Source organism: Orycteropus afer, unplaced genomic scaffold, assembly GCF_000298275.1.
Source record: "Orycteropus afer afer isolate SDZICR_OR568_19922 unplaced genomic scaffold, OryAfe1.0 scaffold00044, whole genome shotgun sequence".
Classification (NCBI taxonomy): Eukaryota; Metazoa; Chordata; class Mammalia; order Tubulidentata; family Orycteropodidae; genus Orycteropus; species Orycteropus afer.
In genome coordinates, this window is record NW_006921631.1 from 1,260,829 (window position 1) to 1,274,346 (window position 13,518).

At 38.0% G+C, this 13,518-nt stretch overlaps 1 protein-coding gene across 1 annotated transcript in view; it reads right to left on the bottom strand.

Annotated features, from left to right (window-relative positions):
- Positions 1-7,574: 7,574 nt before the first annotated feature.
- The window catches only part of GORAB (golgin, RAB6 interacting), a 42,908-nt gene continuing 36,964 nt past the window's right edge, over positions 7,575-13,518 (bottom strand). Inside the window, exon 5 of the mRNA XM_007937700.1 lies at positions 7,575-8,034. Within this exon, the coding sequence (XP_007935891.1) occupies positions 7,575-8,034 (460 nt within the window). The remainder of the gene's footprint in view (positions 8,035-13,518) is intronic.

The window sequence follows — 13,518 nt, forward strand, 5'->3', positions numbered from 1 at the left end:
TTTCTTCTTATATAAGGACATCAGTCATTGGATTTAGAAAACAACAAACCAAACCTTTTGCCATGGAGTCCATCCTGACTCATGGTGCCCCATGTGTTTCAGAGTAACTGTTTCATAGGGTCTTTTTGGCTGTCATCTCTATGGAAGCAGATTGTCAGGCCTTTCTTCCAAGGCACCACTGCGTGGATTAGAATCTTCAGTCCTTAGGTTAGCAGTCCAATGCAAACCATTTTGCCACCCAAGGACCTATATAGGATTTAGACCCTACTCTAAATCCAGGATGATCTCAAGATCCTTAACCAATTACATCTGCAAAGATCTTATTTCCAATAAGTTCACAATTTGAGGTTCTAGGAAGACTTAACTTTGGAGGGACACTATTGAACCCCTTAAGCTCTCCAATTTGTCCAACTTAAGTCTCTTAATTCAGGGCAACCCAATCAAAATTCCAGCAAGACTTTTTAAAATTAACTTGACTAAATATTCCAAAACGTACATGGAAGAAAGGGCCAACAAAAGATAAATTAATTTAGAAAAGAGGAGCAATGAAGGGAACTTATCCTACCTGACAAGGCAAGGACACAGTAACAAACACCGTAGATGAGGAGGACACAAACAAACTGGGTCAAAAGAGAGTATTCATAAACAAACTTGTGTGGGCACAGGAAGCTAGTATTTGACCAAGAAGGCCTACAGCCAAGTGGACAGTGGTGGGAAAACTGGCTAACTCTTTGGAGAAAAGAAAGTCTAGATCCTTGCCTTATATCATATACAAAACTGAACTTCAGATGGATTAGAGACCTGAGTGTGAAATGTAAAACAAAAAGTGAAATAGAGGGGAAGAACATCTTAAACAAGATCTGCATGGTATAGACCATAAGATGCAACTGTAAGTTTTGACTGTATCAAAGGGATTTCTGTTCATTGAAGGAGCCCTGGTGGTGCAGTTGTTAAAGCACTCAGGCACTAACTGAAAGGTCAGCAGTTAGAATCCCCCAGCTACTTCTCAGAAGAAAGGTGTGTCAGTCTGCCTCCCCAAAGATTTACAGCCTTGGAAACCCTTGGGGCAGTTCTACTATGTCCTATAAGGTCACATTAGTCAGAATTGACTTGATGTCAATGGTGTTGGTTTATGCATATCGAATAAAAGCAGGTACTGCCAAAAAAAAAAAAAGTGAACAAATTAATCTTGGAAGAAGTATAGTCAGCATGCTCCTAAAAAGCTTAATTTTGCACACATCATCAGGAGGGACCACTTGCTAGAAAAAGACATCATGCTTGGTGTGGTAGTTAAGCTTGTGTGTCAACTTGGCTGGGCCTAGTTGAGTGGCCAGGCAACTGGATGTAATTATTCCTCATGGTGAGATTGGTGATCATTTCCATAGTGGAATCTACTGGAGCAGCTGAGTAGCTGCTTTAGGGATGTGCAGTTTTGAGGACGGTCTCTAGCTGATGGCGCACTTGAACCCTGCATGTAGCTGAGTCATTGTTCAGCAGCCTGCCATGTTGCCTTGATCTTGGGACTTTTAATGTACTTGAATTAGTGGCCTGCCATGTGGTTTGGTAATATCGGGACTGTGCCTTTTCACTTGTCAACCTTGGGTTTGTCAGCCTCAGTGCCAACAGCTGCCTGAGTGAAGATATGCCTTTACCTTCAGTGGACCAGAAACAAGAGGTAGAGCTGAAGTCCATGGTCAAGGGGCTTTCATTCAGCCCCTAGAGCCTGGCACTTTGGACTTCTAGCCTCCAAAATTGTAAGAGAATAAACTCCTGTTTCTGAAAGCCATCCCGTTTGTGGTATATTCCTGTCAGAGTGGCACTAGGTAACCACAACACTTGGCAAAGTAGAGGGTCAGCAGAAAAGAGAGAGACTCTCCATGAGATGGCTTGACATAGTGGTAGCAACAATGGGCTCAGAGTGGGCAATGTTCTGTTCTGTCATATGGAAGGTCGCCAGGAGTTGGAGACTGCTCCTTGGCATCTAACAAAAACAACCATAAGCCATAAATGCAACCCCACCCCTGGGAAGGAACCCTGGGACGTTTTTCTTCAAGTCTATGAGAGCATGTCTGCAGGTGTGCATCACTGGATGTGTCCACTGCAGGGGTGAGTGTTGATGCAGACTATGGAACTCTGTGTGGTGTTCAGCCACAAACGAAGGTATGCCTGAAGCAACCTGGAGAGATCTAAATATGAAATAAAATGTTGGTAGCACAATTTTATTGACATAAATAGAAACAAACAAACAAACAAAAAAAAAACCCATAAAATAGCACCATATATATCACAAGGACATGTAAGGAAGGCTGGAACACAGAAGGGATGAGGATGAAGAGAACAAAATAAAATAAAAGCTTGCAAATGCCAGCACTGGGATAGGCAAGGAAGCAAAGAGTACACAAACCCAACTCTGAAACTCAGGTCCAGGGCAAACCCACTTTACCATGCAGAGGTGATGCTTAAGAAAAGGTGGACAACAGACCCATGAGGGCAAGGTAGATGTCTGCTTGTTGCCATCTCGTCTGACTCTTGTCTTCTAAGGGATCATCTTGTCTGCTTTCAGTGCCTTTTGTCTCATGCCAAGACTTTCCATAATCCCAGCCTCTGAAGTGGAGGATCCAAGTATCAGATTTGCCTGTCTGTCCATGGGCAACGCCCCACACTACCACTTCTGCTGTGCCTGCATGTGTACATGTGCGTGCATTTGAGGAAAGGGTGATACTGGCTGGTAGGGTTTGAGGGCACTTCATGGAGGCAGAGGCTGGTACATGGAGGCTGAACTTGAAGTGAGGAGCCCCAGGGCTGGCATTGACAGGAAAGTGAACCATGTGAGTCCCCTATTTAAATCAACACACACAAAAACCTCCCCTCTTTCCAATTCCCTCTTGCACTGGTACTTTTCTAACTCAAAATCTAGACATACTGTCTGACAGAGGTTTTCTGGTGGTTTTTTCTTTCTTTTTTTTTTTTTTGGTGGTTGTTTGTTTTCCTTTTAGTAATGGGTGTGTTGCTATCCCTTGCTAAAAGCAAACTGCAGGTCCTAAACACAGTTGGTCAATTGTAGAGCAACTGCATAGAATATTTAAAATTAGTAGTGTTCTAAAAATTTGGCACTTCTGGAGGATGCATTCATGTTTATTGTTCTGTTTATTTGTCAACATTCTGTTCTTTATCAGCCTTTATTTGGTAAGTGTAAATCTTAGTCCTTAGACAATAAGCTTCCTAGGACAAAAGGTACAGATTGTATTCTTCATATATCTCTGTCCACATAGGTAGCTACATACATTTTGACCAATTGCATAAATAGCTGATAGTGCATTTTTTAAGACAGCTGTTTGGAATTAGAAGCTTGGCAGTAGCCTGACATTAAGGCAAAGGCAGACTGGAGAATAGAGTCCCCTTCCTCCCTCCAGAGAGTATTCAAGTCAGGCCTGGGGTAGGTCTATGTTGAGAGGCAGATAATTACCCTGATCCAGAGTGGCCCCAGGTCTTGTCTGGCAGACTGAGTTATATCTGTCAGGGCCTTTTAAAATGCTGACCCGGCTCCTTAGAAGTACAAAACCCAAAACATAATTTATAAAGGTCACTGGGAATGGCTTAGGTCAGAATAACTAGAGTTCATTATGAGCCAATGCCACAAAAGAGGAAATCACAGGATACTTAAATTCCTTGAGAATACAGTGTTGTTAACTGCAAATAAAGAATGAGATTGGTTTATAAGGGAGTTCTTACTCTAATTCAAATGCCAATCCTGCAATGAAATCTGCCTCTAAGAATTCCAGTCAGCGATTTTTATCATCTGACTTGGAAACTAAAGTCTCCACCAGCTGTGCTCTCAATAAGTACAGAGATTTACCACCTGCAAGTGTTGTAATTCAGCAAAACTTTGTGGAGGTAAAAGTACCTTGAGAAAAACTTATTTATTTTAAATGCAGTGAGAACTGTGCTTTAAAAAATTCTACTTCTCTGAGATCTATTAAAAAAGATCTATAAAGATCTCTGAGATCTATAAATCTCTAATTTAAAGACAAAAGTAGGGAATCTACGTGTTAAGGACCCTTAAATCCAGGAATTAGAGTTTAGCTAAGTAAGCTGAAGTGAAAGTTACTGCAACTTAGTACAAAAATATACATGGAACAAGTGAGATAACACAACATAGTTAACTCTCAAATTACATATCATTAAAAGCCTTGATAGCCAACAAACGTATGAAGAAATGTTCACGATCATTAGCCATTAGAGATGCAAATCAAAACAACCATGAGATACCATCTCACCCCAGCATTAACAGCAAAATTGAACAAGACAGAAAATAACAAACGCTGGCAAGGATGTGGAGAGATGGGGACCCTCATACACTGCTAGAGGGAATGTAAAATGATACAACCCCTAAGGAAATCCATATGGTGATTCCTTAAAAAGTTGGAAATAGAAATACCATTTGACCCAACAATCCTATTACTATGTATATATCCAAAGGAGTGACAGGCAGGACATGAACAGATACATGCACACTCATGTTCACTGCAGCACTATTCACAATAACAAAGAGATGTAAACAACCTACTGAGGAAAGGATAAACAAACTGTGATACATAGGCACAATGAAATACTATGCAACCCTAAAGAATAATGTGGAATCTGCAAAACACTGAATAACGTGGATGAACTTGGAGGACATTATGCTGAATGAAATAAGTCGATCATAGAAGGACAAATATTGTATCAATCCACTGTTGTAAAAAGTTAAGGAAAAGTTTATACATAGAAGGAAACTGTTGGTTACCAGGGTTGGGAGTGGACGGGTAGGCTTAATTCCTAGATAGGTTGAAATATTTATATGTATTTACACATAGAGAGAGAGAAAAAAAGAGAAAGAAACCAAAGATTATTAGTGTTTACCAGAGGTAGGAGGGAGGGGGAAAAGGGAAGCATTCGTTTCTGGGGCATTGAGTTTATGCAATGGTGGTGGAATATTTTGGAAAAGGATAGCAATAATGGTGGCACAACATGAAAAATGTCATCCATGTCCCTGAGCTGTAAATGTGGAACTTGTTATGTTGGCGAATGTTTTGTTGTGTGCTTTCACCAAAACAAAAGTAAAAAAAAAAGCCTTGATAGCCTTATGCTTTATCTACTTGAGAAGTAGAAGTTTAACACTAGAGTCAGCTCTACAAAAAGTTCCTCAATAAACTCGTGGTGGTAATTTTGAACAGTACTTAAGTCAAAGAAACTAATAAGTATTGTGGACTTATGAATTCATATATCAAAAGCCTTTCAAATATATTTTATTATTTTAGAAAATGTACATGATATCAGAGCTATCCCGGAAAAGCCAGTGCATATGGTCCTCATACCAATGAGTCCCATTTCTCATTCATTTGCTCTTGTTCCTTCCACACATGGGCTACAGCTGCCTGTGTATAAAACTGATGCAATATAATTTTGTCACTTATATCATCACCTGAGCACTTAGATACCACCCTGGGAAAACCAACCAAGATAAGGTTTTACAAAATAATGGTTTCAGTGAACCTTTTATAGCTGTATTTGAAAGGATTTCACACACACACACAAATCCCTGAATTGGTTATAAAGCAAAATTTTCAAGAGAAGGAATGCAGTGAACTTCATAGCCTGAAATATGTAAGAGATATATCAAGAGTACAGAACTGCAATTTTACTAGCACTTAAAGTTTAAAACAAGCCAGTTGGCCAGTAAGCTGCTAGTGCAATCTCAGGTCTTCAATCCCTCATCTGTAAAATGATGTGATTAAATCAGATGATCTCTGAGGTCTCCATCCAACTCATTTAATTCATGGATCTCATTTGTCCATATACCTTGAGATAAGCAGTTAGATTGAGGATTAGCTTATACCAATTTTACAGCATTTCATTTATTGATGAATTTTCCTTAACTGGGGCTCATACAAGAGTAGATAACACTATATGTATATATGTGTATATATATATATAGTAGATAACACATGGAGATCCAAGACACACTATGTTGACACACTGAAAAAATATTTTAGGTAAACATAAAACCACACTATATATACATTACACTCATTTATTCCTTAGAAAAATAAAGGAGTTTTGGACAAGGTTTTCAGTTTTCATGTGTGCCATTCATAAATAAAAATATAACCGTTAACATAAAAGCTTCTGTTTAGAGAAGTCAGTAATAGACAGCTGTAATATCTAAAATTATATAATATAGAAACACAAAGTTCATACTAGATACTAAAAGACAGTAACTTTTCAGAAACTATTATGGATACAATATTGCACTTGTCCTTATCCTTTTAAGATAGTGTTTTTTTAAAAAAGACTTAAATGCAATCTTTATACTTTTTGGAATTTCTGATAGATCACAACTTCAAGTAATATTCACAGGTTTTGTAATTTTTATTTACCCATTTCATATAGTATAATGTAGTGATTAGATTAAGTATTAGTAATAGGCAATCAATAAACTATTGAGTAATAAGAAAAACCAATATTTTAACAATTTAAATGCAGGATAATTTGTATCTGACATAAAACACATACAAATATCTAGAAAGAAAATACATCAATTTTTGATCATTAAAGTAGCAATTTTATTTAATTAAAATATATTTTTGATTAGTTCAGACTAATCAATACTTTGATCAAAGAAAAGACAATATGTCACTGGTAAAATACATATGTATTTAGTGTCTGTAGGAGTCCCTAGGTTATGCATTTGGCTACTAAGTCAAAGGTTGGCAGTTCAAATTCATCTAGAGGCACCTCAGGAGAAAAACCTGAAGATTTTTTGATCTACTTCTGTAAGATCACAGCCACACTGAAAACACTATGGAGTGCAGTTCTGCTCTGACCACTAGGGTCACTATGAGTGGGACCTGATTCAACGGTTTGGTTTTTGGTAGTGAGTGTGTCTGCATGTGTTTCGGGGGAGGAGGTGGGTGTGTCTGCATGTATCAATTAACCCAAAAGTTCTAAACTAAACCATTGAAAAGATATATTTAAGAGAAAGGCTATGGTGGCCTAAGTTACATGGATCTTTATATAAACCAGCAACTTCTAAATTGTGTTTTATAAATCTAGTGAGTCCAGATAGATATTAGTTGTTTGTCTCTGCCTCTGTTTTGCACATGGTAAAGTTTCTGTCTTTTCACTAATTACATGGGATGGTACTCCCATTCTCAACTCTTCTCTCAGAAGAAGTTATATAATTCGATTAGATATTGCATATTATTTTCATTTTACTTTTCTGTATTCACTAGATCTAAAAACAGTCTAACCATGTAGTTTTTCTTCCAGCCTCTCAAATTACTTTCTTTCACTCACTAATAATGATACACTGAAGGACTCAGACCAAAATCAAGGTAAAATATACCCCCTGATATAAACTTATAACAATTTGAGACTTTAGAATGATCAAACATGTTGAAATATTAAAATCAATCACAGATTCAAAAATATTATTTTGAAGAGATTTTTTATCAGAAGTCAAGGAATAATTTACAGCAGAAAGTATACTTTACCATGTACCAGATTAGCTGAAAAGAACAAACAATGGCATTTCACGTGAGCAGAGCAGTTGAAATGTCATTTACCGTTGTTTTAATGTCTTGATTTTGGCAGTTTGGACTAAGAATGAAACTGCTATTGGACTTTTCACACTGTTTGTCTAATTTTGGGGAAACAGTTTGTTCTTGATGCTTTCTGTTCTCTTTAGGAAATCCTAACGTCACTTTGTCCCCAGAAGGCTGACATGGCCTCTCTATATGAACCATTTGTTTTCCTGCTTCTGTTTCTTGTTCTTGCAGCAATCTTTCTACTTCTACTTCAAGTTCTAAAGTTTCCTCATCAGCTTGTACATCCAGCTGTTGCATCAACTCTTCCAACTTCTTGGCCTTTCGGAGCTCGTTTTGCTGTATAATCGTACAAAGATGCTCAGTGAGTTGCTCTTTAATTTCAGTCTTGCGCTGTAGATCTAGCTTTGCTGTAACATACTCTGCTTCAGCCTTGTCAAACCGCTTCCTGTAAGTACAGGTACAAAGACTAGTCTATTAGTTTTCCATTGAGAAGAAATATAGAGGAGGATGTAAAAACTATAATCATACTCCAAAATCAGAAAAAAAAAAGGTAACAAAACTATGCATATTAATACTTTACTAACACTTGTCTATACCTTAAAACAAATTAGGCTATGGCTGGTGAAACTTCCACAATATCCTTATCTGAATTCCTCATATAACATTCTTCCGTACTGTGAAGGGAGGCTAAAGATGGTTCATTTAGTGGTGTGCTAGCTAGGTGGGGAGCCCTGGTTATTAAAAGTTTGCCAGTTTCTGTAGTACGAATACTACCACCACTGCCAATATTCAAGTTACGATGTGTTATGAATTGAACTATGTTCCTCAAAACTATGTGTTAGGATCTTAACCTCCATATATGTGGGTGTAATCTAATGTAATGTAATCACGTTCCATAACTCCATCTAATGTATAAAATCACTTTCTAAAACACAATTTAATGTAATGTAACCAGTCAGTCAGTTGAGGTCATACCAGTGTAGAATGGGTCCTAAGCCTATTCCATTTTGAGTTGTAAAAAGAGCAGATTAGACACAGAAGTGCACAGACACGGGGAGGACAGATGATACCTAACCTGATGACTAGGCAGGCAGAAGAATCTACACTTCCAGGACCCTCAAAGGATTTCTGGCTTCTAGAAATTGAAACAGACAAAGAAGGACCTCTTCCTAGAACCATATCCTGAATTTGGACTTCTAGCCTTCTGAGCTGTGACAAGACAAATTTCTGTTCTTTAAAATCACCTGTTTGTGGTTTTTTTCCTGTTACAGTAGCACCAGGAAACTAAGACATCATGCGACATCACTGAATGCAGAAGTGGGATGAGATGTGTAAAATCTGCTCTTGTGGATTGGTACATAACTGGTTAAATTTATGACAGAAAAAAACAATGGAGAAAGTAGAAAATCTATATTTTTTGATTAAATGGGTTAGAAAAGGAATAAAATATTTGGCAGTAGGTAAAGATAAAAACAGTGGTTGGGAGGTGAAAATAAATGTGAGAGCATATTAGAGCTGTGGAAATTAGGTGAGGGCAAGAAAAACATCAACTAGAGGAAAAAGTTTAAGATAAGTTTAGTCAGAGTTTCTCAGCCTTAGCACTACTGAAATTCTGGGTCATGCATTCTTTGTTGGGAGTGGTGTCCCATGCACTACAGGATGTGTAGTATTTGCCTTTATCCACTCACTAGTTGTCAGGAGTATCATCAAGTTATGACAACCAAAATGTCTGCAGTCATTGACAAATGCCCCTTGGGGCAAATTTGGTCCCAGTTGAGTCTCTGGGTGAAGCTGTTCTCCCATCCTGCTCTATCTATTCTGCAACAACAGCCTATTATTAGGTTTTTTATTAGGAATTTTGTATGTTTACATATACAGAAATTCTATAGAGAAGTAACCTGCTAGAGTCTTATGTGAAGTAAGATAGTCCTACTGAGTAAGTCACCTTATATCCACATTTCTCTTTTCCACTACATAGTTAAAGACCAGAGAAGTTATCATATATATATATTTTTTTGTATAATGGCTTTGCTTTTTCCACACTTTATTGCTTTTCTTTTCACCAAGAAGTTGATCCTCAGTTACCAATTTGCTCTTTAATTCCATTCCCATCAACAGTTGTGAAGGCCTTATCTCTTATGATTGCCTAAATCAACGTAATGCAGTAAGTGTTTACTAGTGTGAAAGTTTTAGCAAAAAAGGAACAAGAAATTCTCCTAATATCAGATTCTCTGTCTTGGAATGACGGTTAATAGTGAAAAAAATAAAAGGCTTTGAGTTTAAGAGATCCCAGGGTTTAAAACCTGCCTTTGTCATTTATTATATATATACCTGTTTTAGTCAAGGCCTTTTGGACACAAAGAACAGACAACCAGTCAGGCTAGCTCAAGAAAAAAGTGGGTTTTATTGTAAGATACAAGAGGCAACCTCACAAGCATATCATCAGAATTAAGGGCTATTCTCTTCAATGCTTAGAGCCACTGTTTCTCTCAATTCTGCCTTCCTATCATACTCACAGCCCAATATGGCCAGCAGCTGTGGCTCTACATCAAATCCCCTCCACTCCTATCTCTCAGTGTTTCAGTTCCAAAATTCCAGAGGGAAGAACTGGCTTTGCCTGGCTCATTTCAGTTTAAAGAGATCTTCGTGCCAGGCCATGACATGGGCCACTGTTTAGCCCAAAGTCAGTAGCTCATCTTTATTCTAATCAAGTGTGCCCTAGGGTCAGCATCATGATTTCCTGTGGAAAAGGCTGGAGAAGAGGCATGCAGTGACTGACAACTCCAGTAGCGTGATCCTGGCAGTTATTCTCGCTGAGTCTTGGTTTATCTATAAAACGGTGTTAGTAATATCTCATAGAATGCTAATGATCAAATGATACAAAAACATGTCAGATCAGTGCCTGGTATGCATTCAAGAAACAGAACTTCCTCTTCAGAGTACGACAACCAAAAAGGGTTGTTAGTACATCAGTAAACACGTACCTAAGATCAAGTTTATGCAAAATTTAGGGGCCTGGTATTTATCTTGAAAACTCTTATTTACATAGAATTTGTTTATCATAGTTCATTTTTTCACTGCCATCTAGTAAATCTAAGAATGAGAAAACTAGCTTTTTTTCCCCCAATAATTCCTTGTGTTATAAGAATTGTTGTAAAGATGGTCTGTTGGATATCTGGATCTGGTAATTGGCTTCATTATGTCTATGACTGTTCTTGGGTCAAGCTTAAGAACTCTTGCAACACTCTCTATAGGTATAACGCCTTGCCCCTCCCCTATCCCCAAGCCTCCATTCTCTGCAAGTCTGTGGCTTCCCAAAGTCAGTGGGTAATAGATTCACCCTCTGTGCTCAGAAATACTGAATTGAAATTAACATCTGCAAACAGGTCCCCAGGTTCCACTGATCTTTCACCTGGGATAAATCACTGAAGATTTTGCATTTTATTTATTTGAAGTCCTTCTGGCCAGAAACATACATATATCTTCTTGTATAGAGTGATTTATGTTTAAAATATTGATTAGTTTCACAAACTGCACTACCAGCCTGGGAATCACGTGGGTAATACTAAATAAGTAAGAATATGATGACTTGTTTTGGAACAAAATAATAAGAGCATTATGTATATAACACAGGAAGATAAGCAACTGGAAATGTAATTCTAAAATTATTTTGTTATTTTAAAAGGACACTGAATGATTTAATGAATGTTATTTAAAGGATTTCAGAAACTATATCTTGGTTTTGGCATCCCCAAAATTTTTAAAAATAATCAATCAATGCTCAGTATACCTTTAGGTCCCACTGACTCAACTGTAGTCTCTGAGTTCCTTTCTGAGAAGTTCTATTTGTAGCGGTCCCAGTAGTGGTTAAAACGCTCAGCTGCCAACTAACTAAAAGTTCAGTGGTTAGAACCCACCAGCAGACCCACAGGGAAACGATGTGGCAGTCTGCTTCCTTAAAGATGGATGGCCTTGGAAACCCTAAGGGGCAGTTCTACTACTGTCTGGTAGGGTCCAATATGAGTTGGAATTGACTTAACAGCAGTGGGTTGGGTTTGGTTTTGGTTTTCTAACTATTTGGAGGCACTGACATTTTATGATTTTTATCCTTTTTTTAGAAGGACCCCAATGAATAAAAACAAAATTAAAAAATTAAAATCAAACTAATTTTATTTTGTAATTACTACATAGGACAACTGGACCCTTTTGTAAATCTAAGGTACATTACAGAGATTTTATTTTTCCTATTACAGAGATTTTTTTTCCTATATCGTGAAGGGACTCTATTCTGGTGGAATAGTGTCTAAGGCATTTGACTGCTAACCAGAAAGCTGGAGGTTCAAACTCACCAGCCACTCCTTGGAAGGAAGACTGGGCAATCTAATTCCATAAAGATACCTCCTTGGAAACCCAAGAGAGGCAGATATGAGTCAGAATCAACTTGATGGCAGTGAGTTTGGTTTATATATTGAAACAGCATTTCATCATTTTAAGAGTTACTTCATCATTATTCATCATTTTTGCAACGCTAAAAAACGTAAATAACATGACAAATGACTGAATTATCTAAAAGGGTGTGAAATAAATCATCATCTTTTAGTTTCCTTACTGTGTATACAAAGAACTGCATCACCACTCTTCAAGAAAGTATATAAGAAGATCTGAGACACCATCTTTGTAATATGCCCTTAGCTTTCATCGAGAATTCATTTTTTTCATTTTCCTCTAATAATGGTAAAGTGAAAAGAACTCACAGACGAAGACATTTTGCAATTATTAGACACATGAGAAGAATGTTGTAAGCAGAGTGAAAGATCTATTTAGTTCCTAATCCCCAGAAGCTGTGAATATTACTTTACATGGCAGGAGCAACCAGTACTTTATATGGCATACCAAAAAAAAAAAGCCAAACTCACTACCGTTGAGTCTTATCTGACTTACAGCAACCCCTCTGTGAGTTTCCAAGGAAGTATCACTACAGAAGTAGATTGCCCAACCTTGCTTCGGAAGAGTGGCTGGTGGGTTTGAACCCCCAGCCTTCTGGTTAGCAGGCAAATGCGTTAGGCACTAGATGTGATTTAATTAAGGATTTTAAGAGGAGAAGTTTATTGTGGATTATTCTATTAAGTGTCTAGATCACATGTGTTCTTTTAAGAGACAGGAACTGAGAATTTTGTGACAGAAGAGGAGGAGGCTACGTAGCTATCTTAGTTCTCTAGTGCTGCTATAACAACTACCACAAGTGGGTGGCTTTAACAACAGAAATGTATTCTCTCAGAGTTGAGGAGGCTAGAAGTCTGAATTCAGAGCTCCAGCTCTAGGGGAAAGTTTTGCTCTGTATATCTCTTGGTCCTAGGAGGATCCCAGTGCAGGAACCCTGGGTCCAAAGGGCATGCTCCTTTCCTGGTGGTAGTAGATCCCTTCCTGCCCTTCTCTCTCCTTTTATCTTTACAGGCCACATCCCAAGGAAGCTTTCTTTACATCAGATCATGGCTATGATTGGACTAATAGTATCTTACCTTTCATCCTCTTAACACCTGATAAACTTACCACATCAAATCTCATCACGGGGGGATCATTACATATCTGCCACATTACGTCATTATGTAAGTGCTATACTATGTTGTTGTATTTAGATCTCTAGTAACTGTTTGTGAAGAGCAGCCAAGGGTGATTCAGGCTCTTCTTGGTGTTTTTTTATCGTTGGCCCGTTGCTGGAGAAGGAGGAAGTGGCTCTCACTCAGTAAGTGAAGTTGCTGGAGGTGTGGGTGTAGTTGTGTCTTATGGGGACTGTTGCTGTCTCCCACTCAATTAGACAAAAATTACAATTGAATAACGATCAAAAAACTAAAAGGACATGGACAAAAAGCACACCATGTAATCACACAGGAACAGTAACCAAAAAAAAAAAAGAAAAAGGGGAAAAAGA